Genomic DNA, 27,476 nt, shown 5'->3' on the forward strand with positions numbered 1-27,476 from the left:
CTATCTTCTAAAAAAATTCCCCTCTTCATAAGGGAGATAGTAGAAAATAGTGAAATTAAATTTCACTCTTTGCATTAATAGGAGTTATACAAGTTATTCTAGTTATTTCACATATATGAGTCTATCGTTTAGCTACTCTCTAGCTCAGTCTACTGAGCTCATTTGCCTCTGGCTCGGTAAGATCACTTCAATCGGCTTGTCTGAGCCGACGTGACGGTCGACCAAACCAAATTGACTTTGGATCGACATGACTAATTTGATCGGCTAGGCTTTGTCAATTGATTGATCTAGTTTGGTTGTAAACCCTTAATCACTGAATGAGAGGCTCCGGTCAGCAGAGCAAAACTAGACTATCGAACAGAGGGTGAATCACTGTAATCGGATGGGTACCTCGTTCCTCAAAGAGGAGAGTCTATGGGATGACCATAAGATCTTGTTGTACTGTCAATTATTGGCCTCTAATGAGGAGTCTCGAGGGCGTCCGTGGGACAGCTTGAGATATTGAGATACTGGGTCTTTTCTCAAGTCCGATCTTCCGGAAAATAGGTAGATTGCCTTTGGTCGACTTTCTTGTAATGGTTAGCTCGGGTGCTTATATGTTTTTTTTTAGTCCGATTGGTTCGAATTCAGAACCATCGATCATCCTTTTGTCCTTCTCCTAACTTAGTTGACCATCAGCTTTGGCTCGGATGGTTGCTTCTGATCGGATAAGTATGTCTCCTAGTTATCTATCGGCAGGCTCTCATTTCTCGTACTTTCCTCCTTCTGAACCATTAGATATCCTCGGGATCTGTGTTGGCACATTTACGATGTATATGGCTATTTTTTATGTTATATTAAAAATTTGAGTGCTATGTATGCAAATTTGAAAGCTTATGTGTGAGATATGTAAATACATGAGAATTGTGTGCTATGCTTTTCAACGTCCCCTCAAAAAATCTCACACACTGAAGCAAAGAATGAAAAGGTACTCGAAATTGTCCATACAAAAAGATAAAGTCTTATCTGAAAGAAGCAAAATCACCTCAAGTGCAAGTTCTTCCACCGGGCGTCTTTACATACAACATAATTCTTACATATATTCCTAAATATTCAAATTGAAATACATATCATATTTCTAAACATTCAAATTGACATACATATCATAGTAATCTTTAACATTAATTTAAAAAATATCACTAATACATCATTAACAAATTTTCATCATCCAACATAAATTTTGAAGCACAACACAAATCTCAAGACAAGTTTTTAGTAAGAAATGTTAAAATTTAGATTAGAAATCATTCAGAACTCTGATTTCAACAAACTTATAGTCAAACTAACTAGCTCGATAAGACTGACCCAACAATACCAAAATTAAGTCAATCTAAATCAAATCAAGCCCAAATCAAGCCATTAAACTGGTTCTAAAAATATTTTTAATGCATAATATACTTAAATTGAGTCTCTGCAAAACGAATCCAATGAGCCCAAAATCTCTTAATTTTGCATCATTAAAGTACTCAAATGTTCATCAAACATCGTTTGATTAATGGACTCTCTCCAAACCATCAAATTGAAATGTCTTACTTATTTACAGAGAGACCTCTCACAGACTCTATAATTAGAGCCCTACGTCCCTCTTGAGAGATGAGGGAACCTTAAACCAGAAAAAGACTTAAATTTGGAGGAAGTGATGAAGTCTAACATCGCTAAATTTCCATACAACACTCACAAAAAGAATGTAAATACCAAATTTTTGATGTAAGATAATGTAAATAAATAAGAGTTATGTACCATGCATGTACATTTCCCAAAAAAAAAAAAATCATTTCGTTTAAACCACATCATGTTTAAACCACATCATAAAAGTTGCCAAGAAACTTCCATACAACACTCAAAGAAAGACTGTATGGTAGAGCAGCAGCTTATAAAAGAAAGTTTATTATTTAAGTAATAGAATGGATAAAAAACAGAAAATTACAAATATAGTACAGTGTTCAATCAGTCATACAAAAATACCAAAAAAAAAAGAAAAAAGAAACATCATTATATATATTATATATATATATATATATATACAACACTGAGACATGCATATATCACACCTAAATGCTCTTCTATGTACATTCCCCTCTTCTTGCAGTGATTATCAAAATTAGCTAATGCAGATCTCTTATTATGAGCTTTTGACGTATAAATTGAATACCTTTCCTCTCGTGATTTATATCTTAGCATTCAAAATAGTTGCAATCATTTGTAGAGTTAGACCAACTACAACCGGCGGTCCAACCAAGAACACCGGGTATAACATCGACGCTCGAGCACGCATTTACCTGCATTTTGTTGGAGCATATGAGAAACATAGAAAATTAAATGTGTGTGTGTGTGTGTGTGTGTGTGTGTGTGTACAAAGAGTGGCAGGAGGCTATTATACGAGCCCCCGGCCACCATCATGTGCCTAAGAATTCAAGGACCGCCCTCACTACAAGCAAACTAGCCAGAGGGGATTCGAACCCGTGACCTAAGAGGGCTTACGACCTTCAAAGAGGAAGCTCTACCAACAGGCCACGAATGGCGGCACACACACACACTGTGTGTGGGGGTGGGTGTTGTCTTGTGGGGGAGGGAATTTACATAGATGCCACACAATTTTTATATTTACATAGCTAACACCCAAAGCTTCATATTACACATACAACATCTTGGTGACATAACCCTGTGCATAAAAAAGTGTAATTCACTTTTCAAAAGATAGTGATTTGACCTGATGTCAAAAATTTAAGTTGTATGCATGAAAATATGAATGCTTAGGTGTTACATATGCAAATACATATGAATTGCGTGGTAAGTATGTATGTATAATGCACAAAACACACATAATTTTACATAAGTTTGCCCAATTGATGTCTTAACACTTATTTCTGCCAAAGCAAACTTCATTGCGGGTTGATTCTGGAGAATTAATCTTAATTCCTCTCATAAAATATAAACCTAGAGCAACATTCTTCATTAAAAAAAAAGAAAAATTTGCATGCAAACCACTCAATTCTTATGTATTTACACATCAAACACTAAACTTCAATTTTTACATGTTACTGTGTATTTCACTTTTTCGAAGTTCAAAATTGTGGCATTTTTTATATGATATGAAAATTTTGTGGTGCGAATGTAGAAATCAAAGTTCATGTGTTAGATATGTAAATACGTGAGAATTGGGAAGGTATATGTGTATGCCCCTAAATAAAAATTCTCAAAACTACTCGTGTGTAAATCTGCGTAGCATGTTTATTTTATATGAACAAAATTAGGCCGCACAATTTAAAACAAACACATATAATCAAAATGGTCTGTTGCAACTTACCAAATTCTCGTAAGTCCCCTCTATGTGGAATAATAGAACGCCCATACCCTTTTTCCTATCAACCTCAGCCTTTATGATAATAATGAAAGTCAGAAAAAGAATAATTTGGCGAAAATTCTAAAAATTGAGAGGGTTAAGAAAAAAACTTACCACACACGAGCATATAGTTACTCCAACAGCAGTCAAAGCTGATGTAACTTCAGCCATCATGCCTGTAATTGTGAATTATTATATCAATCTTTAAAAATCAAGTGAAATAAATATAAAAAGGAATATTTACATACATAAAACTCAATTCTTATGTATTTACATAACTAAAACCTAACCTTCATTTTTTTCATGCATGAAATGTGTATTTCACTTTTGTTTTAAGTTAAAATAATGATATTTTTATGTGATATGAAGGATTTGGATGGTATAAATGTAAAAAATAAAGTTTAGGTGTTAGATATGTATAAATATATAGGAATATAGTCCGAGAGTATATAAAAATATCAAATTAATCTTCATACTCCTTTTAATGGGGCCGAAATAGTGCTTCTGAAAAATTTGGGATCTATTTCAGCCCATATCAAAAAAATTATGGACTAATTTGACAGTTCTATAAACTTTGGAACTAAAATGATCTCCTGCAAAGAGTCAGAGAATCATTTTGATACTTCCCATATGAAAATAAAAAGCTCAACTAACCTCTTCGATCAATGCATATTACGCAGAACCATTGCACGGAATGCTCTTCTATGTTGTGCCACAAGGCTATTTTGCTCGCTTTCCAAGCCTCTAGACCAGGCAGAACTTGCTTATTATACAATGAAATGGTTGAGTTCATCAGTTCAGTAAACCCATCACTTGAATTCATGGAGCAGCCATTAACCTTAATGCAACCTTTGTGAAGAGCATTATTATGCTTCCCATTAATCTTAGGAAAATCCAATGTATTATTAACGTGTACTAAGTTTTCGCGGTGCTTTTTAATCGAAGGCAGTTCATCAATACTCGCCAGTATTTTTTCCCAGATTGATTTTCTGTCATTTTGAAGGACCGATAAATTGAAATCATAATCATTTTCTTTCTCAAGATCAGCGACGAAATCATTTACTGTGTCTGCAGTTATCTCAGCAGCAGAAAGTGCAGCCTGCTCTCTCAAGAACTAATTAACAAATTATTTGATTAGAAACGCAAATGCAATAAAAAAGAGGATTGAAATGTAATTAGCAACATTAGAAAAATTCATACTTTCATAATCTTGTGCCTGGCGCTGCGAGTTTTTGCATGCTGTAACCACTGTCGATGCCTCTGGAAAGCGGATTTGCTCGATAATGCCTAATGACGTGTTGATTAAAAGAATGAAAGTCAAGTCAAATTATATACACCATGGAACATTTTTAAAAGGGAAATTTACATACCAAGCACATTACATAACTCACACCTAAGCTTTCATATGTGATATTAAAGATTTGAGTGTGATGTGTGTAAATATGGAAGTTTACGTGTGAGATATGTAAATACATTAGAATTGTGTGCCATGTATGTAAAATCAAAACACATTGGAGAAAAACTGAAAATCAGAATACTAACATTGTATGTAATTATCTCCACAACTTCAGCATTCGCGAGTGCATGCATTGGAGAAACAAGATTTCCATTGACCTAAAGAAGAATAAAACAAGGTTGGCACAACTTCAGCATTCACTTTAACATCCATCACATCAAAAATACCATTATTGCTACCTTTCTAGAAGTGAAATACACCTTTTTATGCAAAGGTTTATGACACCAAGGTGTGTTAGATACGTAAATACAAAAAAGTTGTGGTATTATGAATGTAAATTTCCATTAATTAAAACAGCGCACCTTTGCTGCCACCATTTTGTTCCCAATATCAGTGTGTATGAGATATGCATAATCAATAACGGTAGCCCCCTTCGGCAAGTTTTTTATCTGTATAAACCATAAATCAGAGTTTGAAATAGTTAAGGTGAGTAAGAACTAACAAAGAATAACCCGCCTCTCCTTTCGGGGTAAAAACAAACACGCGGCTCCCTAACAAGTCTCGCATGACAGTATCTACGAATTCCCTCGAGCTCATGTTGCCAACAAACTCCTCTTGCCACTCCCTGATAGCATTGAGCCAGCCAACCTGTACAGAACCATAACAACAGAGACTCTTGTGCTATTCTTAGTTCATTAATCCAGAAATTACAGAACTTGAAAGGGGCATTTACATACTTACCGCACAAGTCTTATGTATTTACATATCTGACACCTAAACATTCATATTTACATGCAAGCATTCAAAACTTTACCATCACATCAAATTTACCACTATCACTATCTTTTTAAACATGAAATACCCATTTTCATGCATAGGTTTATGACACCAAAAATATTATAATATTATAAGCGTAAATACAAAAGAATTGTCTTATGTATGCAAATTCGCCAAACATGAAATTGGAAGACAACAGCTTATGTACCCTGAGGGCGATGTCCGCATTGTTCAAGCACATTGATTTTCCTTTCGAATTTCTCCCACGATAAACTCCATGTCCGTCCGTAGCAGGGACAACTCTTCCGCTGTAGTGAGCGGCGATACCTCGCACAGCTATCAAATCCATCTCCTCCGTCCTTACCTGCCAAATTGCCAAATCAAGAGTGCTATAAGTGGCGCAATAATTACAACACACAAGTAGGTTGGAATCCAATAATTGACTATATGAAGAATTGAGTGGTACGTATGTAAATCTTCTTCAACTAGGAGCATTTACACATACTCCGCAATTCCTATGTATCTACATATTGAACACCTAAACTTTGTTTTTTACATTTATACCACCAAATCTTTCAGATCACATTAAAAATGTAACTAGTTTAACTTTTAAAAAGTGAAATACACATTTTCACGCATAGATAAGGTGGCATATGCGTAAAAATTGAAGTTTAGTGCTAGATATGTAAATATACAAGAATTGAATGGTATGTATGAAAATTTTTCTAAACTCTATCATATCCACATAAAAATAGCAAAAAGAAATGCGCAAGCGACAGGATGACGAGAAATCACCTGAACTTCTAACCGGAACATACTTTCATAGAGAAACGGTATCACTGTTGTGTGAAGGCTTTGATAACCATTAGGCTTAGGAGTTGCAATATAGTCCTTCATCTGTCAAAGAACATGGCTTATCAAACTCCATCAGTTTCTTATTTATTTTCTTTCCTTTTATTTTTTAAAATATGTTTATTTAGTATGTTTTTTATTTTTTATTTTTTATTTTTTGCTTCTAAGAATAAAATTTAGTGTTTTTTAAAACACTCAAAATAACTTTAATGTGTTTTCAAAAACAATAATATCTTAATCAATATGTATCAAATTAAAACATAAAAAAAACAAAAACAAATAAGAAATAAAAATAAAAAAAAAGTGATCCTAAATGGCCCCTAAATGTTAAGGGTTAATAAAAAATATGCATCTAAACTGACCGCAGAAGGTATAGGAGTCCATATCCCATGGACAAGGCCGAGAACATGATAGCATATCTATATTAAGAAAAAAAAGTTCATGAGTGTGAAGAAAAATGAGAAGCAAACCGAGGCAAGTATCATTAGGAAACGCACTACATTACCTGCTGAGCGCTGCATAAAGGCCCAACACCGATCTGGGTCTTTGGGGTTATGATAATACGGAGCTGTTGACAGGGTAGCATCATAAAGTAACATATGATAAAAAATGTCATATTTTGTTTTACATCCATATTATTATAACAAACCTGTGCAATCTGATTAGCCTCCTTTATTGAAGTTTTGGACCTCAACATCTGCTTGAATATGCTGCAGTATAACTACAGTAACATAAGCTTTCCTTTGATCATATTCTATAGCTTCAACTATCAGTTAAGTTGTTCAATTGAAGCCGGATCTAAAACTATAAAAGTATGAGGCACTAATTATTAGCATGTGCTCTATCTTAGAAGAAGGAACCAAGCAGCTGACCAAATAAAATTTTTAAGTCTAAAAAGAAATTAAAAAAACTTGAACCTCCATTGAATTGAACAAATCTCTCAAAAACACGATCAACTCGCCGAATTGTTGTCCAAGCGTGGTAACACTGATGGTTGATTTGTGATCGCCTTAACTAGTGGTAGCTGTTGGCATAATTTTTTTTTGATGTCATGTGTGTCTGGGGCGTCGATATTACCTGAGGGTGTCCATGTCGCAACACTTCGAATACGGGCTAAAAATGCGCAAATTTTCATTTTGGACTTGTTTGCTGAAAAAGTTGTCCGAACAACCCCGAACGACGAAACAGACCACACGAGTGAGTCTGAAAGGTCGATTACACTTGGAAAAGGCGCTTGTTGCACCACAATTTCGCGGGAGGGGGTAAAAATGCGCAAATTATTGTTTTGACCCAAATTGCTGAAAAAGTGGTCTGAACGACCCCGAACGACGAAACGGACCACACCAGTACGTCCAGAACGTCGATTTACCTAGGAAGAAGTTCATTTTGCTACGATAACACGTTCGACAAAAAAAGATGCTGAGAGATAATAATTATTATAAAATATATATTATCCTTTTAAAACTTACGCATCTCTCCCTCTCCCCTACGGCCTGCTTCGCAAAAAGGTTCCCCCTCTCGATCGATTCACGAAAAACTACCCCGGATCCCTCTCCTCCGTCGCTGGCTCCGCTCTGATGTCCGTCTTCTTCTTCTTCTTCTTCTTTCTTCTTCTTCTTCTTCCAATTCTTTTTCTTCTTCTCCTAACTTTTCTTCTTCTTCTTCTTCTATTTCTTCTTCTCCTAATTTTTCTTCTTCTTCTTCTTCTTCGTCTTCCTCTTCTTCTTTTTCACCTCTTTTTCTTCTTTTTCTTTTCTTTCTTCTTCCTCTTCTTTTTCTTGGACAACACGCCAACCTCGCTGGATTTCATTCACCCCGCCGGCTTTCACCTTGCCAGTGTTGTGTTTTCGCCGGAGTAAAACGGCGAAGAAAGATGTCAATTTTTTTTTGGGCTTTCTTCTGTGCCTCCTTCGCTTTCAGTATTCACCACCGATAAATTAGCATTCGTCACCTCGCCGGACAGCGAGCGTTGCCACAGTTCGAGGAGGCGCGTGCGTCTTTTACCTTGTGGGTTCCCCTTCTTCACCGTCGTCGAGCAATCATCTCTCGCGAATGTACCTTTTTTTGGTGTTGCATATTTTTATATGCTAAATTATTTATTTTTGGTACTTCGCATACCTCACTGATCTCTTCCTCTCTTGCCCATATTGGATATGTTTTTGTCCTGTGCGCATTTTACGAGGCACACTAGAGTATGGATCGGACGTCGGCGAGTTTGGAGCAAGTAAAGAGAACGTGTCGCAACCGTCACGGTGGTGAGATTCTCTAACTCCTAGTTGGCCCTAGGTTTTAGCGGTGTCTAGGCGTGTGGGTTCAATCGCCCACACGGGGTGCGTGCGCCTCGGCGCGACGACGTGCCTGCGTGATGGATCGTCGATTTCCTAGAGCGAGTCATTAAGTTAGGACTTCCTGTGCGTAACCAAACACCCCCCGTAGAGTCGAGTATCTCTTGTTTGTTGTGATTCTTAGCACAAGTCTCGATGGGTCGGAGTCCCTCACTCCCCTTGCTTTGGGTTTTCCCAGCTTTACTTGGAGAAGCTAGGGGATCGGACTTCGCAAAGCGAGAGAAGCCTCATAGCTGGTTCGCTTTGCAAAATCTGGAGGAGTTCACAAAATGGGAAAAGTTTTGTAGCTAGTCTATTTCATGACACCGCGGAGAGTTTCCCCCTCCGAGATCCAGGGAGAAACTCCTCACATTTCCTCAGCAAAGTAAGAGGCGGCGGTCCCGCATATCCAAGGGTCTAAACATTAGGTTTCCCAGGTGAGGTCGTTAGTAAGAGCGTGGTTCGCTACCATATGTGGTCATATGCACATCATTGTTTGCATGTGCATGTCTTGCATGTTACATATTGTATGTCATATATCGCATTTGCACTTACACTTGCACTTGCATTTACACTTTGCACTTGCACCTTGTATCTTGCACTTGCACTTACACTTGCACCACTTGTGCCTCGATCGGTCGCCCCGAACCGGTCGACACCACTTGTGACTCGGTCGGTTATCCCAAACCGGTTACATCACTTGTGTTTCAGCGGGCTACCCGGACTCGGTTGGTACAACACTTTAGATTGGTCGGATTTTCCATCCCGATCGACTGACTACTTGCTCTTTTACATGTTGTGTATGCGCATTTATATGTTTGTCTGCATGATCGATATTATTTACTTAATTTGTACCAATCGAACCCGGGTAGCCGACTGAAACACAAGTGATGTGACCGGTTCGGGATAACCGACCGAGCCACAAGTGGTGTCGACCGGGCCGGGGGGAGATCGAGGCACAATTGGTGCAAGTGTAACGTGTAAATGCAAGTGCAACTGCGATATATGACAAACAATATGTAACATGCAAGACATGCACATGCAAACAATGAGGTGCATATAACCACATATGATAGCGAGTCACGCTCGTACTAACGACCTCACCTGGGAAACCTAAGGTTTAGACCCTTGGATATGGGACACCGCCGCCTCTTACTTTGGTGAGGAAATGTGAAGGATTTCTCCCTGGATCTCCAAGGGGGAAACTCTCCACGGTGTCATGAAATATGCTAGCTACAAAGCTTTTCCCATTTTGTAAACTCCTTCAGACTTTGCAAAGCGAGCCAACTACAAAGTTTCTCTCGCTTTGTCAAGTCCGACCTCCTAGCTTCTCCAAGTAAAGCTGGGAAAACCCAAAGCAAGGGGAGTGAGGGACTCCGACCCATCGGGATTTGTGCTAAGACTCACAACAAAAGGGAGACACCGGCTCTACGGGGGGTGTTTGGTTACGCACAGGAAGTCCTAACCTAATGACTCGCTCTAGGAAATCGACGATCCATCACGCAGGCACGTCGTCGCGCCGACCCATGTCAGCGCACACACCTCGTGTGGGCTATCGAACTCACATGCCTAGACACCGCTAAAACCTAGGACCAACTAGGAGTTAGAGAATCTCACCACCGTGAAGATTGCGTACGCGTTCTTTTTGCTTACTCCAAGCTCGCTGACGTCCGATCCATGCTCCAGTGTGTCTCGTAAAACGCGCACAGAACAAAAACAGATCCAATAAGGGCAAGAGAGGAAGGGACCGGTGAAGTATGCGAAGTACCAAAAATAAATAATTTAGCATATAAAAATATGCAACACCAAAAAAAGGTGCATTCGCGAGAGAGGATCGCTCGACGACGGTGAAGGAGGAGAACCCACAAGGTAAAAGGCGCACGCGCCTCCTCGAACAGTGGCAACGCTCGCTGTCCGACGATGTGACGGATGATAATTTATCGGCGGTGAATGCTGAAAGCGGAGAAGGCGCAGGAGAAAGCCCTAAAAAAAATTGACGTCTTTCTTTGTCGTTTTACTCCGGCAAAAACACAACACCGGTAAGGTGAAAGCCGACGGGGTGAATGAAATCCGACGAGGTTGTCGGATTGTTCAAGAAAAAAAAGAAAAAAAAGAGGAAGAAGAAAGAAAAGAAAAAGAAGAAAACAGACGAAAAAGAAGAAGAAGAAGAAAAAGAAGAAGAAGAAAAAGAAGAAGAATAAGAAAAGTTACGAGAAGAAGAAGAAGAAATTGAAGAAGAAGAAAAAATGGAAGAAAAAGAAGAAAAAAAAAAGAAGAAGACGGACATCAGAGCAGAGCTGGCGGTGAGCGGCGCCGGCGACGGAGGAGAGGGATTCGGGGTAGTTTTTCGCGAATCGATCGAGAGGGGGAACCTTTTCGCGAAGCAGGCCGTAGGGCAGAGGGAGATATGCGTAAATTTTAAAAGGATAATATATATTTTATTATAATAATAATAATATTATTATTATTATTATTATTATTATTATTATTATCTCTCAGCATCTTTTTTGTCGAACGCGTTATCGTAGCAAAATGAGCTTCTCCCCTAGGTAAAATCGACGCTCTGGACGTATTGGTGTGGTCCGTTTCGTCGTTCGGGGTCGTTCGGACCACTTTTTCAGCAATTTAGGTCAAAACGATAATTTGCGCATTTTTACCTCCCCGCAAAATTGTGGTGCAACGAGCGTCTTTTTCAAGTGGAATCGATGTTTCGAACCCACTCGTGTAGTCTGTTTCGTCGTTCGGGATCGTTCGGATCATTTTTTCAGCAAACAAGTCCAAAATAAAAATTTGCGCATTTTTAGCCCGTATTCAAAGTGTTAACGTTATGGACGCCCTCCTTAGGTAATATCGACGCCCCAGACACACATGATATCAAAAAAATTATGCCAACAAAGGACCCCCAACAAGTGTGTTGCACCACTGAGGCACAGTGCACTTGTTGGCAGCATCTTCAAAAGAAAGTCTCTCCTGATAGTCGAGGTGACATCTCATGGAGAGACTAAAAGAAAACTCAACCAAGCCAGACAAATTGGTCAGGGAACGGTCGAGTGTGTGGCTAGCCAGTTGAAACCGGTCAACCACAAAAATAGGTTTGGAAGCCGTATAGGCATGACCGAGAGAATTTGGTTTAGAGACCATAGAGGCATAACCTAAGAGGGTGGTTCAGAGGTCGTAGAGGCATAACCACAGAAATAGGTTCAGAGGCCATAAATGCATAACCTAAGAGGGTGGTTCAGAGGTCATAAAGGCATAACCATGAAAATAGGTTCAGAAGCCATAACCTAAGAGGGTGGTTCAGAGGTCATAAAGGCATAACCACAAAAATAGGTTCAGAGACTACAAAGGCGTGACCTAAGAGGGTGGTTCAGAGTCCATAAAGGCATAACCACAAAAATAGGTTCAGAGGTCATAAAGACATAACCTAGAAAATAGGTTCAAAGACCATAAAGACATAACCTAAGAGGGTGATTCAGAGGTCGTAAAGGCATAACCACGAAAATAGGTTCAAAGACCGCAAATGCACGACCTAAGAGGGGGGGTTCGGAGGCCATAAAAGCATAACTACAAAAATAGGTTCAGAAGTCATAAAGAAATAACCTAGAAAATAGGTTCAGAGGCCATAAAGGCATAACCTAAGAGGGTGGTTCAGAGACCGTAAAGGCATAACCATAAAAATAGGTTCAGAGGCCGCAAAGGCATGACCAGGCATGACCTAGCAAAGGCATGACCTAAGAGGGTAGTTCAGAGGCCATAAAGGCATGACCACGAAAATAGGTTTAGAGACCGCAGAGGCATGACCTAAGAGAGTGGTTCAGAGGCCATAAAGGCATAATCACAAAAATAGGTTCAGAGATCATAAAGACGTAACCTAGAAAATAGGTTCAGAGGTCATAAAAGCATAACCTAAGAGGGTGGTTCAGGAGAGGGTGGTTAAGAGGCCGTAAAGACAACCACGAAAATAGATTCAGAGGCCGCAAAGGCATGACCTAAGAGAGTGGTTCAGAGGCCATAAAGGCATGACCACGAAAATATGTTCAGAGACCGCAGAGGCATGACCTAAGAGGGTGGTTCAGAGGCCACAAAGGCATGACCACAAACATAGGTTCAGGGGTCATAAAAACATAACCTAGAAAATATGTTCAGATGTCATAAAGGTATAACCTAAGAGGGTGGTTCATAAGCCGTAAAGGCATAACTGCGAAAATAGACTCAGAGGCCGCAAAGGCATGACCTAAGAGGGTGGTTCAGAGGCCATAAAGGCATGACCACGAAAATAGGTTCAGAGGCCGCAAAGGCATGACCCAATGAATCCTAGCCAGGCCAGATAAACTGGACATGGTATGACTGAGGGAAAGTTTGTCTGACCATATTCGAAACGGCACATCGATCTGTCTGACCTTATTCGAAACAACATAATCGATGGAAACCCCGTACCTGACCTCATTCGAAACAGTAGGGGAGAATGCTCAATCATCTTGTGTGACCAAGCCCCCTGTTATGTTTCCCCTGAAAGTGACCCCGATTGCGAGTCTAACTGATCTCCTTGAGACAAAACACCCATCACATTAATCAGGTGGCTATAAAGCACAACATATCCTGATCAGAGGTGGTGATCGAACCAGTGACTATATAGTATGGCCGACCGAGAAGGATGGTTCAGAGGCCCTGAAGGCATAACCAAAGGGTGGGTTCAGAGGCCGTAGAGGCATGACCCATGGAATGTATGAAGACGGAATACTCTCGTAAATGAACCGGCCCAAAAGGACATGTGGTTCGAGAAACATCGAAATATAAAACTATAAGAAGCCAAAGGTGTCAAAAAACAAGATATCCTCATAATAGAGTCGACCCTAAGGTCACATGGCTCGAGGAACATGGCTAGAAAGCCGAAAGCATTCAAAGATGGATTTTTCTCATAACAGAGTCAGCTTTAAGTTCATATGGCTCAAGAAACGTGGCTATAAAGCCAAAGAGTGTTTGAAGTCAAGACACACTCATACTGAGCAAACTACAACGTAGTCAAGCTTGAGTGGCATCGAACATATGACTATATAAAGCCGAAGACGCTCTCAAAAAGGAATCGGCCTAAACGGGCATATGATTCGAGAGGTTTCAAAGTCAAATGGCTACAAAACCCGACGTGCCTTAAAATGAGGTCTTATCATCAAGGATCAACCAAATGAAGGCAATAATTTCATTGATCGGAACATCAAATGATCATGGAGGTATGTACCCCGATCGAAATAGTCTATGAGGTATGTATCCTGACCAAGTATCAAATAAGACAAATTATCAAATAAGACAGGAAGTATGTATCCTGCTCGAATATATCAAATGGCGTACGAGGTATGTATCCTGACCGAGCATATAAAATAATGCAGGAGGTATGTATCCTAGCAAAATATCAAATGAACAATCATGCGACATAACAGCCTGAGGTATCACACTCAAAGTGTAGTCAGACATCCAAGTAATCTGACTGAACATGGATCAGTGGTAAAACCGATACAACATGTCATTCGACTTGGCGGACAAAACCAACCAAAGTAGTCAATAAGAAGATATGATTATATGACCAAGATGGTCTAACCATAAGAGTGCTTCCATAAGCACTAACGAGACGACTCTCGCCAGGGATTCTCCCATTTAGCAATCCAATGTTTGTTGGGGAGTCAAGTGTCTCGAAGCAGACATGGGTCAGCTAGCTGACTGACACAACATGTCATTCAACGGGGTGGATAAAACCAACCAAGCCAGTTGAAACCATCAAATGAAGTTAGATATTAGAAAGGTCTAACCATAAGAGTGCTTCTACGTCAGCACTAGCGAAGCAAATTTTGCTAGGGATCCATGGATCAGCCGTCAAGCCGTCAAACCAATACAACATGGTACTCGACATGGGGGACAAAACCAACCAGATCGATCGAGAATATCAATGGGGTTACATGACCTAGCACGGTCTAACCCCCAAGGGTGCTCCAAGCGAGCTAGCGAGGAAATTCTCATTTGGGATTCTCCCATCACTTAGCAAAGTAGTTTTGTTGGGGAGACATCAAATATCTCGGTGTAGACATGGATCAGCTGAGCGACTGATACAACATGTTATTCGATGGAGCAGACCAAACCAACCAAACCGATCGAAATATCATCGAGATGGACTCAAAAGTTCAAATGTATGGTTCTTTAAGCAAGCACTAGCAAAGTAAGTCTCGCTAAAAGTCCCCCAGAACTAGCAAAGTAGCTATAGCAGGGGAGAGCTCAAAAGATATTTCCTGCAAGAACTAACTAAGGCAATTCTCGTCAAGAAAAATGCATAGGCAAGCTTCAGGCATCAAAAGTGGCTCTGATGAAGGACATGTATCGGACAGATAATAGAGAAAGTCTAGAACCGATATGACATTTCGCTCTGACAAGGGAATGAAAATTGACTGGTTCAGTATTATCAAAGAGGGTGGATGAATAGAACATATCAACCCTATATATGATACTGCTACCAGAGATTTGGTAGAAGGAATTCCGTTGGGGAATTGCTGCAGTATCTAAGAATGGTTGGTCAAAACATAACTTTCCAATCACAAGGGTATGTTGCCCTCTGGTTGACCTAGAAAACATCCCTCAAAGGAGAAAACACCACAATCATTTGAAGTGAGTGGGAAACTCTAATTCGGACCGACACGGGGTGCTCAACTGAATAGAGGTAGCGAGGAATGGAATATAGCTTCCCGCACAAAAAGGTATCAATCGAACTTGACCTCGGACAATCGAGACACCTGAGAAGGGTTGAACAAGGTTACCTGAGAAGGGTTGAACAAAATAGAGTGTACCAACCAAATGGTGTTTAGCCATAAGGCAAGAACCAAAGCATATCCCGTAAGAGGGAATACACCAAACTTATCTGAAATGAGCGGGATGAACATATCCGTATAAAGATGTTGGGTTTAAACCCTATATAGAAAAGGTAATCAAAACAGAATGCTATGAAAGGGCATGGCTTTCCTGCATAAGGCAAATATCAATTGAAATTGAATTTCATCGATCGATATATTGCAAAAGGTTAACTAGACAAGATATGCTAACGAGGAAATGCCTAGTAATGAAACTAAACTCAAATACTCTAAAAAGAGGGTATCTTCCACTCTCATTTAGCGTGAGTGGGGAAAAACGTATTTACCACACTCATTTATAATGGGTGGGACACGCTCGTTCAGACCCGCTCGAAGCAAAGAACTGTAGAAAAAGCTTCTCTTACACTGATTACTGGTTGCGTCAGGTATAAGCCGCCCGTAGGACTTCCATTTTGCCTACGTTTTTGCCACGTGACAATTCAGAAATCAATTTTAAGAGATGTTCAAGACCTCTCTTACGTGCAATAACACACATAAAATGGTGGGGTACGATATGTCGTACCACATGCCCACTAAGAGGACTAGTCAACCTCCAAAGGAAGGACTGTCGGACCCAGAGGGTCAAAGCATAAAACGTAGAAAAAGGTTGGTACAAAATGCCCACGGAGCTACTGAGAGTCTTTCATGCCATTCATATATTTTTTTTTATTGGCATATATATTTTTTATCTCTGGCTTAAGCCGTTATCAGACATGATTTGCTGTGACATACCAAATCAAATTATCTAAGAGGGCGGACGATTAGAACAGACCAACCCTATATACGATACTACTACCAGAAATTTGGTAGAATGAATTCCGTTGGGGAAATACTACAGTATTCAAGAATTGTTAGTCAAAAAGTAACTTTCCAACCACAAGGGTATGTAGCTCTCAGGCTGGCCCAGAAAAGAACCCTAAAAAGGGAAGGGGAAAACACCACACTCATCTGAAGTGAGTGGGAAACTCTAATTCGGACTCACACGGGGTGCTCAACCGAATAGAGGTGACGAGGAATGGAGCACAGTTTTCCCGCATAAAAGAGGTATTAGTCGAACTTGACCTCGGTCAATCGAGATACGAATGAAGGGTTGGGCAAAATAGAGTGTACCAACCAACTGGTGTCTAGCCATAAGGCACAAACTAAAACATATCTCATAAGAGGGAATACATCACACTCATCTAAAGTGAGCAAAACGAGCATATCCGTAGAAAAGTGCTCAGTTGGGACCCTATGTAGAATGGGTAATCAAATAAAAATGCTAGGAAATGGCATGACTTTACTGCAATAAGGCAAATATCAATCGAAATTAACTTTCGTCAATTGGAGATATTGCAAAAGGTTAGTTAGGCATCATTTGCTAACCACGGAATACTTATAACCACCACGGAATACTTAGTTATAAAATTGAGCTTCAATCTTCTAAAAAGAGGACATCTTCCAATCTCATTTATGATGAGTGCAACAAACATATCTACCACACTCATTTATGATGGGTGGGACACGATCATTCGGACACGCTCGAAGCGAGGGACCGGAAAAAGAGGATAAGAGAAGTACTTGGCTTCTCTTTACTTGGCTTCTCTTACACTGATTAAGCTGCCCGTAGGACTTCCACTTTGCCTGTTTGACAATTTAGAAATCAGTTTTAAGAGATGCTCAAGACATTTCTTACGTGCAATGAAGCACAGAAAAGGTGGAGTACGGTATGTCGTACCACATGCCCACAGAGAAGGCTAGTCGACTTCCAAAGGAAGGACTACCGGGACCCTAGGGTCGACACATGAAACTTAAAAGTGATGGGCAGAATCCTAACCCGAAAGGCAAGTCAACTTCCAAAGGAATGACTGTCGGACTCATAGAGTTGACACATAAAGTGTAGAAGAAAGTGAGTGTACACTATGTTGTACAACATGCCCACGGAGCTACTAAATCCTTTTATGTCATTCATGTTTTTATTGACACATTTTTTTATCTCCTGCATAAGCCGTTATCAAGAATGATCTGATATAACATACCAAATCGAACTGGTATGAGGAGCATTCTTGTAGGTATCTCATATTCACGACCAGCTATACCATGCAAAATATAATGTTTGCAAAATTCAGGTCCAAGTGGGATTTTCCTTAAGTAAGTACTCTTCCCTAGCCCCTCCCCTTTCCTTTAATTCTTTTCACCATTCGTATCTGGGTGTCAATGAAATATTTTCATTTTGGAGATGTCTTTAAATTCATTATTGATGTATCAGTCATCCCAACGTCACTTAACAATTCTCTGAACCTCAATATTCTAAGAATCTTATCAGGAGAATTTTGAAGTCAAAAAGTTCTTTATATCGAAACTTTTGATTTCCCGCTCACCTCAAGCTTCTTTTCAGGAGCGTTGGCCAAATTTCACTTTTTAAGGCCTTTTTGTACTTTTTTTTTTTATTTTCTCTGAGAATTACTATATTTGGTAGAGCTTCTTTTATAATAAAATAGTTTGTTTTGACTCAAAATTCTCCCGAATAAAGATTCTTAGAATTTCATGATTCATTACTTGTTAAGCTTCCATCGGTCTAGGCTTCCATCGCTTCCATCGGTCTAGCTGAATGGATAAGTAAGAGATCTAAATAGTCTTTAAAACTACTACATCTCAATGACACACATCTAGTCATTCTGAGGTGCTCTCAAGACTTTGGTGAAGCTTCATTAAAGGAAGGGATTCAATCATCGTGACTTAGTTTGAATCCCTCAAACCATGAGGATTTGCAAATCGTAAAGGGTGCATACATGGTCTGGCTTAATCTCATCCTCAGGATCTATCTTAGGTTCGACATCAAGAATCATTAAAGTTAAGCCCAATACAGGATCAACCAAGGGGCAAGGCTCCTTTCAGAACCATCTCAACAGCCTCCAAAAATTGGAGTCGGAGCATCAACAGATGTAAAGATATCTCGATCAGATAAGTAAGGTCTAACTGGTAACGTCAGATATCGAGGTATCACAATGAGTCATGAACTGATTGTAAAGACATAATGCTTTGATCAGTTCAACAGGACTATCAACAAGGTGATAAAAATCAACCAAGTCAAACAAAATATGCACGAAGTTGGATATAAGAGATGAATCAATCTCACAATGATGTTTTCTCACTAAGAACAGACTAAAAGAGTCAATAAGTTCTTAACAATATGAGGCACCAAATCCTAGTCAGGCTCAAGGCAGACTGACTATATCAAATGTTAGACAAATAAAGTTGTCTTAGCAACAAAAATGCTCTTATCAAGAGCCTAGCCAAAAGGCAAACCGGCTCAAATTGAATAAGACACTCTCAAATAGCCCAGGAGAAGTGTATCCCGCTAAACATGGATCGAACAAAACTAAAAGAGTGATCTAGTCGATATAACATGTCATCAACAAGAGATTTTGGTGTGCCCCCCATTTGGAGTATATAACATCCATACTAGTCTTCCATAATAGGTGAAAAGAGGTAGGATAAAGCACTCTTCAAAGCAATGGACCCCTCACCGTCAAATATAGAAAGTCATTCTACATGCAACGTTGGAATATCAAGAGGCGTGGTGGCAGGAATTTGCTTAACGCGCTGGGTATTCGTCAAAGTAGAGCGATCAAATTTCGTCCTCAAATAAGGTGAGAATCGGCGGGGTGCACCCCGGACCTCCCTTTATCAAAATAGGACAAATTCATCTTTATTGATGAAAAGGAAACCACAACATTTTTCTTATAGCTCATGGAAGAGTAGACACATCAAATGTTGGCAAAAGCCACTCCAACAAGATCATAGTAATACCTGACACAACATCTGGTACAGTGTCACTAAGTATCACACCAAGGGTTCCATGCAACACCTCGGCGGTTCTCATGGACTGCACAACAGATAACAAATATCTCGGCCTCGTAACGGACCGACAAGCAAACCTCGGTCTCCTACTACGAGGGCCTATATGACATAATAAATAAAAAAAAGTTTGCTCGGACATCTAAAGGATCCAGGTAAGGAACTTCTTTCAAGGAAGAGGACCCAATCCTTGTAGAGGGGAAATTGCTCTAATAATCTTCTTGGCAAGAAGATCTGTAATGGAGTCACAATATGGACCGCGGATTTAGAGCAATCTAGATCCTAAGGAAGGAGAGCCCTTACAACTATCATGGTTAGGGTATAATCCACACAACCAGACAAGACAACAGAGTGATTCTTAGCCAAGAGAGTGCAAATTTCTCATCAACAAATTTCACAACAGGTAAATAGACATGCTGCTAAGTCAGCAACCTGTTACTAAGTCAGCTGCAGTAATTGTAGCAATTTGTTCCTATTCCTCTGGACGCCCTTGCCGAATGTAGGGGCAGTCGAGACCTCAACCTCAGAGTAAACCCAGAACGATGGAGACGATCGTCAAACAAGCGGAAACATTTTCTCTTAAAGAGGATGTTGCTCCTACAATCTTCTAAGTCAGAGAACTCGTGGTAGCAACAACAATACAGACTTCAATGTGAGAATAACCTGCATCTTGGGGAAAAAACAATTCCCACATAATCCTGGCTAGAACATAGTCCACATTGTTAGACATAGGAGAAAAATGATTCTCAGCTGACGGGATTTGAGCATCATCCCGTGTCGTAACCGAAAGGAGTCATGACGGGGACATAGTCCACATTGCCAGAGGACAAAAAGGAGGATTCTCAGCCGACAGGATATAAGCATGATTCTGGGCCGGAACCAAAGAGAGTCATGGTGGGACACACCATACCGCCAAAGGACAATGCCGTAAACAAGTAACTCTAGCTCGCTTAGTGCAACATCTGCGGATGGACATCCTCAAAACACGGAAGGACTACAAGAGAGACCATGAACTAAGAAAGAGCGTTGTAGCGCATCACCATCTGGTACCAGCCTCTTCCTCGAGGAAAAATTAGCACTGATACGAGCTGCTACAACGAAAGGGGTGCTACATGCACAACTCCTTTCCAAAGAAAGGCATGAAACAAATGTTCAACAAGGGCGTGGTCCGCACAACTGGGGACAGTAACAAAACGACTCACAATTTGGGAGCCAAAGACACCTAAACTGGAATTGGGATAGGTATAGAAACCTGAAGCAAAATATGCTGCTAAATTTGCAACAATCTATTCCTAGTCCTCCTGGTCTTCCTTTGTCCTCAAGGGAACTGAAACGGAATAAGAGAGTCGAGACAGAAGTCACAATGGTGATAGTAGTAACAGACCTACTGGTAGCAAAAGACTCACCTGCTTATGGCAGGGATATCCATGAGAACACGGAGGGATGGGTCTAGAAAAGACCGTTAGGTGTTGCGGCGCTTTGGTATCGAGCATCTGCCTCTTTTTGCAAAAGAAGCGGGCGCGACGCCAGCCACAGCAGCAAAGACAGCTCGATATACCACTCCCCCTTTAAGGGGAGGGCACAAAGACAATGCCTTAGAGTGCGTAAAATAACTCAATATGCACATCCCCCACTTAAGGGGGAGGGCACAGAGACAAACGCCTAAAAGGGCGTAGAAATAGCTCAATATGCACATCTCCACATTTAAGGAGGAGGGAACAGAGTGAAACGCCTAAGAGGGCGTAGAAATGACTCAGTATGCACGTCTACCCTTTTAAGGGAAGGGTATAGAGTAAATGTCTGACAGGACGTTTAAACGACTCAATATGCACGTCTCTCCTTTTAAGGGGAGGGCATAGAGTAAATGCCTGAAAGGGCACAGAAACGACTCAATATGCACGTCTCCCCTTTTAAGGGAGAGGGCACAGAGTGAACGCCTCAGAGGGTGTAGGATCACGTACGGTAATCCCACATGGGTGCTCGAAGGAACTGAAGGTTATGACGCTCTCAGGAGCACAGAAAGCGCTCTGGGAGAAGGGAAAGGGTTCCCCCGGCGATAGCGATCATATCCATCTTCCTGCTCTTCCGCGTAGTGGGGCAAAAAGGGACAACGATCGGAAACAGGAAAAGGTTATAAAATCAATCAAAAAATACAACGACATCGATGCATGCTATAATGCAACAACCGAACTGTCGAGGGTGAGAAAGTGACAGAATGCATCGAGTTGCTACCCCTAGCAACTGACACATGGACTGAAAACCTGCCTCGGGTATAAATCCCATCTCTTGGAGCTCCAGCTTGTAGTCATAGGATAGAGTTTCCTTCCTTTGACCTTAGGGCTACCGAGGTTCCCGTGGATGATGCAATTCACAAATTGCTGACCGGGGATTTCAGGGGGTGCTGACCGGGGATTTCAGGACGTGTTGGGTCGACTACCTTCACGACCAGGTAGACTTACGGTCCTAGTACTGTGTATGACGGGTCTGTGGTACCCCGACCCAGTTACCTCTACCTTTTAGGATCACTCTACATTCTTTTTGTTGAACCCCTTTGAGCCCTGTCACCCCTTGACCTCGTTGATATCACCTTGACGGCCTGATGCCGATGAGCTGCCGCCCATTTGGGATACGACGATTTGTCCTCTGTCCTTTGGCCCGGACGTGCTTTGACGTATTGGGATATCCCCATCAAGATGATTTAGGTTATTTCGTGGGCCCCATATGCCGATGAGCCGCTACCCATTTCGGGATGTGAGAGACTCATTCTCTGCCCGATTGCTTAACATGAGCTTTGAAGCATTGGGACTGTTCTTACACGGAATAACCTTCCTTTGGTTGCCTATACCCCAGGTCTATGATAATATGAAGTGAAACTCCTTTTATCGAGAGTATTTTTGGGTATCCCCCAAGATATAATTAACCAGTAGGAACACAATCCTCTGGGAGTCCTCTTGACCCCATAACAGGTACATACACCTGTCTCTCTGGTTATGGATAGTCTACGTAGATACTTCTTTCGCAGATATTGGTTTAAGGTGCCTCCGTTTGATCTTCTTTGGGCGTACATTCTTGACCTATCCTTACGAGTTTTATCGCATGTAGACTCTCCACGTTTTACTTTTTCTCTTGTTTATCACTTTGTCGTATGTCCCTTCTTATTCGGTTCCTCTCCTTTTCGAATCATTGATATGATTCGGGATGGAGATTTATTCGAATAGGGGAAGTATACGACGATTGACAAGCTGACGACTCCTTTTAAAATAAAAAAAGAAAAAAATGAACGGAAACAGTAGCATCGAAGAATCTAAAACTATAAAAGTTGATGTTATTAAGAGTTGGATTGATCCCTATGTCAAATGCTTCGTAACAAGTTAATTGCTAACACAAATCATATATCAAAAAAGATTTAAAATCAAAATGACACAATATAGGTTGATCGATGGACAACTCTTCTTTAGGAGATCACTATCTACTACTAATCTCCGATGTGCACAAAAGACCAAGATTGTCGACATCTTAAAAGAATATATTTCGCGGGATTGTGGTAATCACCCAAGAGGAACAATATTTATCCGTTTAAGACAACTGCATGGCTAATTCAGGCTGATTTTAAAAAATGACTTAGAAGAATCCTCAAGAAAGTGCATTCCATGCCAAAAGTATTCTACTTTGAACTTACAACATTCTAATAAGCTTCAATTGATCACTAGTTCTTAGTTATTTATTGTTGGGTAATGAACCAACTCAGACTTCTCTCTCTACCAGATGACAAAAGGTGATTAATCACAGTAATGATCAATTATTTTAAAAAGTAGATTGAAGACAGAGCACACACAAAACCAACTTTTATAGTTATTTGTGAATTCATTTAGAACGGCAACATATGTTGCTGTTGGCTTCCAATGACTATCATCACTAACAATGGACCAAAAAAACAATAAGTCACAAAAATCTATCAAAAATAAATGTTCATATCTTCTTTGTGCATCATCCCAAGACAAATAAGTAGGTGAAGTATCTTAATAAATTGGTTTTCAACCCTCATAAGAAGAAAGTCAAAGGTGCAGAGGCAAATGAACTACAGTGCTACCCTCCATTTTTTGGATTTTACAAACTACATATTCTATTTCATAGGGAAAATGAACCACAATGCTACATAAATCAGAAATCCATAGGCCTTGTTTAATTACAATAAGAATAGTTATGAATTAAATGTTTGCGCCAATGAGTGTGTATCAATAACTCTATCGATAGGTACTTTCCTATTTTGAGAAAATAATTTTTGAAGAAAGTTTATTTTCTTCACTGAATTGATTTTGACTTAAAGATGTGAGGCTGTCAATGGAGGTAGAAGCAATTTGTCCATGACTCTCTAAGAAAATGAGTGGTTTTCCAATTAGTGGATTTTTCATGAATTATTTTACATGGATTTTCCAATAGGTTTCTTTGATGTGACCTGATTTGAGACGATGATCAAAACATGGCCTTTTTTTAGTTAGTCGAACTTCATGAACGGAGAGCATATCCTTCACTGGTTGATATGGAGTTTTGATGCTCCCATCAGTATATTTCTAAGACTTTCCTCAAGACAAAATTCAAAGAGAGCTTTACTAATATCAATTAAGAGTTTGCTGCCTAAACTGCGTCCATAAATTTCATCCAATTCATTATTTAATCCCATTAATAAATTGAACATTCCTTTTTCTCAATTATTATTTACACAATCTCATCAACGGGACACAAAATCCCGTATTTTAAAAAGATCAATTTGTTGTCATTGATGATTGAAGTGCTAAGTCATGGAGAGATCTCTTTGTGATAGTTCATGCAGGAAATAGGATTCCTTAAGAACATCCCATATCTCATTAGTTGCACAATAGAGCAAGAAATGCTTCCTATCTCATTAGTCATGGAGTTATTGAAACAATACATAACCATTCGTTTTGTTATTCCTATGTATTCATTAAACCGGCGCCTAAGAGAAATTTAGTATTTTATTTATTATTATTATGGGGTATAAATAGGGCTAACATATTTAGGAATACGATTATGATAAGATTGTTGTCTTGAGTCTTAAGGTTTGAGTTTGGAAGAAATTGTCCACCTCTCAAATTGTAGATATTGGCTAGTATTAGGGTTTGGGAAAGATCGCCTACATCTCAAATTGTAGGTACTTATCTTGTATGCCTTTGAGTGTGTTGTTTGGGTTATTGAAATAAAATATATATATATAAATATAAATACATACAGACATATATATAAATATACATATATTCTCTGAAAAATCTTGGTTTGTATCAAATTGGTATTAGAGATGCTCCGCTATAAATCTTTCTCGGTGGAGACTTGCCAACGAAAGAATTACGCCATAAGATCGTTGGTGCCGCCCTTGTGACCGAATATAGCGATGCAGTTGCGATCAATCTAGCAACATCAAGATCGCGGCGTGCCATGTCGTGAAACAACCCAAGATCACAGCATTCAGGTCACGCAACAACCGCGACTTGAGCTAGCTGGAAGCCAATGGGATCAAGGCATGCAAGCGTCTCAGACAAAAAAGAAGAGTAGCGATTTGAGTAGTTGGAAAGCCGACTGGACTAAAGGCACCACACAAACAAGTCACGATCGAGTAGTATTGCGACTGAACCATGCAAAAAAAAATGTTGTGCTTCTAGTTAGTGCTGTTAAGAAGCCAAGTGAATCGTGGCACATAGACGCACAAGAGTTTCATTTTCTTGATTAAAAAAAATCTTGGGAGTAATGTCAAAAAAAGAGGCTTTGAAGGAGAAATTAGAGGGAAGTGAGTCAAATCAGATCGAAAATGGAGTGTTTCTCGTCCATCGAGGGACGACTCTAGTCTATGGAGGGGAGGTTCGCGACCCTGGAAGAAATGATGAAGAAGAACGTGCAATTTCACACAAAATCACCTGTCATAAAATCAAACAACAATGTAGGATAAGAATGTGAGCAGCAACACTTAGAAGAAATAGCACAACATTCAGAAGGTTGGAACAAAAAGAAGCAAGCAGGATCGAGTAAAGGAGTTGGAAGCGGATTCGAGCAGCATCATCCGGAAGAAAGTGGATGACATCTGAAGGCTTGGAATGAGCGACAACAAGAAAAACGGGATGGCGCGTACTTTGGGGCTGGACAAGATCGATTTAAAGGATTTTGGCCTAGAATAGAAAACCAAGGTTGGCGGGACACCGATAGAGGGCTACATCCAACCGTGCCAGTGCCTTTTGCTACAACAGTCTTTCGGGCGAAAGGCGATTCAGAAGTAATGATGGGAATTAGATAGATAAGTAAGAGTGGGAGATTTTGTAAAGGACTAATTTTGACGAAGCACAGTATTCAGGATGGAGACAAGAAGAGTTTGCTTTGCGGAGACCCTAGTATGTGCAAGACCTTGGGGTCGGCAGATCCATCATAGGCGATAATTATATTGGAGTGGCCACTACCTAAGACCTTGAAGAGGTTGAGAGGATTTTTAGGAGTTATAGGATACTACCGAAAGTTCGTAAAGTGTTATAATTCGATTGTGTGGTCATTGATGGAGAAACTGAAGAAGGATAACTTTCACTCGGACTTTTGAGAAGTTAAAGAATACCATGAATAGGGCACCAGTGCGAGCATTACCAAAATTCAGCCAAATTTTCGTTGTAGAGATGGATGTTTCAGGCTATGTATCAGGCATCGGCCTCCTACGGTGTGACGACTCATCACTTATTTCAATTAAGTCCTGACTGCGACAACAAGACAAGTCAGTTTATGATTGAGAGACACATAACTTGATCCAACAGCAGTTTAATTTTTTCCCACCTTGAAAACAATGTATCTTTTTGGGAAGAGTAATGTTACATCAGCGCTTATGGGCAATTTAGTTTTTTATTAATTATTATTATGTGGTATAAATAGGGCTAATATGTTTAGCAGTAAGGTTATGAGACAGTTGTCTAGAGTCTTATGATTTGGGTTTGGAAGAGATAACTTTCCTCTTGAATTGTAGGTGCTAGGGTTAGGATTTGGGAGTGATTGTCTGCCTCTTGATTTATAGGTACTTATCTTTTATGCATTTGAGTGTGCTGTTTCGATTCTTACTTTTCCCAAATTTATGTAGAAAATCATCTTAAATAGTATGAATTTTGTACTAATACTCTCCTTACATCTAGTGTTTTCATGGATCCATTGCAATAATCATCATTGACCCTTCCACTGGATGTGTCAAAAATTGACCTAACACGTCAACTCGACCCGAGCCTGACTTAAAAAATCCAAATTCAAGTTGTCTCAAATAATTTTCGGGTTAGGAATACTAACCCATTTAATTCTCTTAGATTGGGTTTGGATTGACCCACCAACCAGAAATTGACAATCCGACTTGCCAAACTAAAATTGACTCAAAATCAACTCGTTAATCGGGAAATTTACCCGGGATTGACATGAATTCAACCTGAATTTGACATTAATAGATGTTATGCCTTATTTTTAAAAAAATTATACATGTTGGATTTGCGCGACGGGTGGAAAGCGGGCCGGGTCAAGCCCAAACCCCATTTGACACCCGACCCGATACCCGATTTGACACCCCAACATTCAACAGATAAACATCATCATTGGATTATAACCACTGAAGATAGTCGTTTCCATTCAATTTATGACAAGTGATAACATGAGCTTGCTTTTGGTTCCTCCATTTGTTCAAAAAACGCCAACCCCAGAATTAGATGGAGATGTTTGCGTTTAAGCAGCCATTTTGTAATTTTGTCATATGAAAGGGATGAAATCGGAGGAGAAATGTGTTGATACCATTTAGAAAAAAAGAAACAACATAGAAATTCTCTTATACCAAGCATGAAGCATTTGGCTGTATATATAGGGGCAAAGAAAGCTTTCTAAAGAAAGATCACAAAATTACTAATATTGAAAATATAATATAAGTTAATATATATATATAT

At 39.9% G+C, this 27,476-nt stretch overlaps 1 protein-coding gene across 1 annotated transcript in view; it reads right to left on the reverse strand.

The window, feature by feature from the left end:
* Positions 1 to 2,069: 2,069 nt before the first annotated feature.
* The window catches only part of LOC110030841 (putative GTP diphosphokinase RSH1, chloroplastic), a 32,984-nt gene continuing 7,577 nt past the window's right edge, over positions 2,070 to 27,476 (reverse strand). The window contains exons 12-24 of the mRNA XM_020733774.1: positions 7,117 to 7,177; positions 6,973 to 7,035; positions 6,830 to 6,886; positions 6,411 to 6,512; positions 5,824 to 5,979; positions 5,355 to 5,486; positions 5,201 to 5,287; positions 4,925 to 4,996; positions 4,583 to 4,669; positions 4,037 to 4,496; positions 3,497 to 3,558; positions 3,347 to 3,415; positions 2,070 to 2,318 (exon numbers count right to left, since the gene is read on the reverse strand). Coding sequence (XP_020589433.1) covers positions 2,214 to 2,318; positions 3,347 to 3,415; positions 3,497 to 3,558; positions 4,037 to 4,496; positions 4,583 to 4,669; positions 4,925 to 4,996; positions 5,201 to 5,287; positions 5,355 to 5,486; positions 5,824 to 5,979; positions 6,411 to 6,512; positions 6,830 to 6,886; positions 6,973 to 7,035; positions 7,117 to 7,177 — 1,513 coding nt within the window. The 3' untranslated portion in view covers positions 2,070 to 2,213. The remainder of the gene's footprint in view (positions 2,319 to 3,346; positions 3,416 to 3,496; positions 3,559 to 4,036; positions 4,497 to 4,582; positions 4,670 to 4,924; positions 4,997 to 5,200; positions 5,288 to 5,354; positions 5,487 to 5,823; positions 5,980 to 6,410; positions 6,513 to 6,829; positions 6,887 to 6,972; positions 7,036 to 7,116; positions 7,178 to 27,476) is intronic.

The sequence above is a fragment of the Phalaenopsis equestris genome, unplaced genomic scaffold, assembly GCF_001263595.1.
Source record: "Phalaenopsis equestris unplaced genomic scaffold, ASM126359v1 Scaffold000761, whole genome shotgun sequence".
In the NCBI taxonomy this organism is placed as follows: Eukaryota; Viridiplantae; Streptophyta; class Magnoliopsida; order Asparagales; family Orchidaceae; genus Phalaenopsis; species Phalaenopsis equestris.